This window comes from Kogia breviceps, chromosome 12 (assembly GCF_026419965.1).
Source record: "Kogia breviceps isolate mKogBre1 chromosome 12, mKogBre1 haplotype 1, whole genome shotgun sequence".
Lineage (NCBI taxonomy): Eukaryota > Metazoa > Chordata > Mammalia > Artiodactyla > Physeteridae > Kogia > Kogia breviceps.
This window is the reverse complement of record NC_081321.1, coordinates 78,943,499-78,947,945: the sequence shown is the minus strand read 5'-3', so window position 1 is coordinate 78,947,945 and position 4,447 is coordinate 78,943,499. Positions and strand designations below refer to the sequence as shown.

The following is a 4,447-nucleotide window of genomic DNA, read 5'->3' as shown; positions in this document are numbered from 1 at the left end:
GTAATAAACGTCATAATGGAATCTTCTCTTTCCTGGTCGCTTTGTCATGCTCTGAGTAAATGTGGTAGCGAGTCCTGTCCCTACTTTACAGGTAAGGAAACTGCGGCTCGGCGGAGGGGAGAAAGACGGGCTGCGACGATCACGCGACCTGGCGGAAGGGAGTCACCGAGGGCGAGGGGGCCCAGAGGGGGCAGAATGGGGGAGGAGGGGGACCTGGGTAGGGGCAGGGTCCGGAACCTGGGACAGAGTCCCTGGAGGGGACAGAGTGGGGAGAAACCTCTGCCCAGAAACTCGCAGCAGCCTGGGACTCGGGGGGCCGCCCGCAGAGGGAACCCGGGGATGGGGAGGAGAGGGAGGCGGTGGGGGCGGTCGCTCCAGGGTCCGCGCGGCCGCGAGTAGCGCGGGTGCCGCGCACTTTGCGGTTGGCCCGCTCCGCTTCCGGATCCCCTACCACACGGTCCCCAAGATGAAGGGGGAGCGGGGCAGGGGAGGATAGAGCCGAGACTAAAATATCGATTGGCGCCTTCGCCCATCTTCCCCTATCTTTCCGCCTTCCTGAAGGATAGGTTGGAACGGCTCCTGAATGCAAACTCGTCGAGGTAAGATTGGTTTCAGCTCAGTGTCGCCCACCGCAACTGTATTCGGTGGGGCCTGCCCTCACCGAGATTGGAGACCGAATTAAGTTTGTTGAAGGAAGATGGTCTGTAATTCTTAGCCACATCTCTTCCTGCCTTTCAGTTGCTGTGAATACACTGGCAGGCACTGGGTTTTGAGTTTGTCAAATATTTTATTTTGTTTATACACTTTTATTAGAAGCTCTGTGTTAGGCCTTGCAGGACATTCAAAGATAGGAAGGCCCTTTCCCTGCCCAGCAAAAACTTTACAATCAAAAAGAAGACACTTTATGGACGCAAATAACATACAATAAAAGAAAGCTGCGTCCAGCAAAACCACAAAATCTAAAAGTCCATTTTTTGTCACTATAAAGCCATTTAAAAACGAAGAACAGAAAGCAAAAACTCCTTTAAATGAACACAATAAATACGAATATACTTAAGCTTCATATTATGGCCATGAAAGAGACAGATCAGACAGGTAGGAAAGAGAGAAAAAAGAAGAGGGGGGGAGAATTAAATAGATAATGTGAATAAAAGAGACCCTAAAGGGGAAAAAAATTCATAGATCACTCACAGCTCAGACACACAATCAGAAATAGGTGTGTGTCTTTCACAGTTTTAAAAAGAAAGGTATAATATATACAGAGAAATAATACTATAAGAGAAGTATAAAATCCAAACGGAATTTTTTGGCCAACCCATAGAAACAGTGGAAAATAGAAACACATAAAGTCACTAATTCATAGAGAAATATTAACATTTTGTTTATAAAATTTCTGCTAAAGACTTGAATCTGCTACATCTTGCAATTATAGGCATATTTGCAGATGTTGCAATTACAGGTATAAACTAAGCACGGGGTGAAATTATAGGCACATAGAAGGCTTTGGGGTTCAGTAAACTTGTCCTAATCCCACTTCTGTAAATTATGCGCTATTTGACCTTGGGCAATTTACTTAATTTCTCTAAGCCTCATTTTCCTCATCCATATCATGGGAATAATTGATTCTACTTTATGGACTTGTTTGAGCTTTAAATAAGATGAAATGTAAATCACTCGGCCCAGTGCCTAGCTCTAAAGAAGTATTATGATTATTATTACTATTAGTTTATTTTAATCCTGCTATTTGTCTTGCTGGTCAATTAAGTTAAATATTTGATTTCAACCAATAGTCCTTCAAGGAATATACCATGTTCTTAAAGCTTACAAGCTCTTGGTAAGTCTAAAAGAAATCATACTTCTTCTTCATGGGAATTTGTATCTGTGGGTGAACTGAGTGTATCCAATTACAGTCCAGATAGACAACATTCCCCAAAAAGCCCCTGCAAACAAGAAGTTTGCAGAAGCAAGAAGGTTAAGAGTGGACTTCTCTCCTCCGGTCATTGTTAAATAATTATAGAGGGGTGAGGATAACACATTTTTCCTCAGAAATAACCAGCATCCCTGTAGCACTTTTTGGTTTACAAAGTACTTTTCACATCATGGGACTCAAATTGGCTGATTTCTTTCCCCTACTCTTCCTTCCTCTTGAACTCCAGTAATATTTTCAGTTTGCAAAAGGTGCAGTCAGAAATGTCAACAGAAAAGCCCATACCAAATAGCTAGTTTGACGCCAGTAGGTCCTTAAAGGTCAACCTGAAGGTAATTTCCTCACCATCACGCTCTGCTTCTGACCTGATGAAAAGAGGCGGGTCACAGAGCAGGCCAAGGACCTAGTGGCTCCCGGCTTTTCTGTAAATAAAAAATTGCTAGTGCTGGTCTCCACACACTATCCCAGGACACAGTTCACAGCCGTTTCTCCTAGTATTTGTCCAAGTGGGCCGGAATGAGGTGGGGAAAACTTGAAAGGCATTGAGTCTGAGAGAATCTGTCTAAATCTTCATTTGCACGTGGGGGGCAAACAGAGCTTTCAATCTCCTAATAAGAGAATCTGCTAATCCATTTTCATTGAATTGTAGAGAGAGTTGTTGAGAAAATCAAACACAAACTGCTTCAGATAACATGTGCTAGATATCGTTATTGTGAATTCATTTAGAATTGGCCTAGGACTTTAGGTTTGGACATTATAAAACCCCATTCCTCTTTCTCCACTTCCACAAAGATTGGAATAAGAAGAATCAGCCCTAAGGTGAGTCAGATTCCCCAAATTTGTGTGGATATTGGTGGCCAATTCCTCTCAAACGACCAGGTTTCAATAACTTTAATTCAGGGTTCCTTAGGAAAGCTAGTTGTCACTTACCTCTCCTATTCTTTTCAAGTGCTGTGGTTACTCACAAGACAAAGTGGACCAGAAAGAGGACAGATCTGGATATCTACTCTCAAGAAAGTATAAGCAATTATTTCCCTATCAGTCTGCCATCAGTAGGCACTTCCCATACATTATCTGTGCTTGGAAATTGCAACAAGGCTGTAAGAAAGGTATGAGTATCCATACTTGATAGGAGCAGCAGCTAAGGTGCGCTGAGTTTACTCGGGTAGGCCTAAGAGAAAGAGCTGGGTGGAGTCAGAGGCAAGATTCAAACCTGCCTGTTCCCAAAGGCCAGGGTCTTTCCACAGTGCCATTCGTGCTGCCCCTATGATGACACGCATCAAAGGACGTGACTCACTCTTTTATATAATGTGGTGACCACGTGTGATTGCGTAATGTTAGAATAATGCAAGAATTAAACCAACCAGCATGGGGTTCACTTGAAAGAACAGGATATTTTATACCCACATCCCCTTAGATGCCTAATATTGATAGATATCTCAAACTTACCATGTTCTAAACTGAAACTTTGCTCTTCCCACCCAACCCTTTCCCCAGAGACAGCCTTCTCTGTCTCTGTTGATGGCAACTCCATTCTTTATTTCCTGGGCTCTTAATCTCATACCCCACATCCAAACCATCAGCCAGTCATGTAGTCTCTACTTTCCAAATATATCTAGAATTTGACCGCCTCTCACCACTTCCACTACTATCCCAAGAGACCCCATAAGCTCTTGCCTCTCAATGGCTGTAACCTCCCAACAGGCCTCCCGATTTGACCCTCAACCTCATCTATAGTCTCTTCTTAGCTCAACAGTCAGAGTGATTCATTTAATGATCTTTATTCCACTGAGTAAATGACCTGCAGGGCCCTTGTTGTCTCTTTGACCTTGGCTGTCACTCCTCTTTGTTCACTGTGCTTAAGCTCCACTAGTTTCCTTGCTGTTTCTCAAACACACCAAGTATCTTCCCTCCTTAGAGTGCTTTCTCCATGAGCTTACACTTACATAACACTTACTGTGCTCCTGATGCTGTCCAAAGGGCAGGACATATGCTAACTAACTCCACTAACAATCCCACAAGGTAGGTGCTATTCTTACCATCTCTTTTGAAAGATGGGGAAACTGAGGGGTGAGGATGAAGGAGCATAATGAGAGTCCATGCTCTTAATCACAAGCCTATAAAACATGGCTTGCAATCACACACCACCATTTTCAATCCCTGGTTTTCTGAGCTCTTTATCTTTTTCATCCATCAGAAGTTGGATTTGTACATGTATTTTAGATGTGAATTTGAATGCATTTGCTGTGCAATCCAACATTTTCCCTCTCATTTGGGTACAGAGCCTTTGTTTAGTCATTCTGCTATTTTTATTTTGCACAACAAAGACATTCATCAGCTTCTACTTATTTTTCCTGGTGGGTACACCATATTGGTTTAGTTCGGGAACTTTATAATCCCTCCCTAAGCATAGCTGGTTCTCTTCTTCTCCTTTATGATCATCACCAACCCTTCATTAATCAATAGGGGGATTAATACATATGGAAATATAGAAGTATAACAACTTCTAGAGACTACTGA

General features: G+C 43.0%; 1 protein-coding gene across 1 annotated transcript in view; it reads left to right on the top strand.

The window, feature by feature from the left end:
* Positions 1-4,447, top strand: part of CCDC38 (coiled-coil domain containing 38) — a 42,593-nt gene that overhangs the window by 218 nt on the left and 37,928 nt on the right. The window contains exon 2 of the mRNA XM_067010627.1: positions 2,877-3,036. Within this exon, the coding sequence (XP_066866728.1) occupies positions 2,877-3,036 (160 nt within the window). The remainder of the gene's footprint in view (positions 1-2,876; positions 3,037-4,447) is intronic.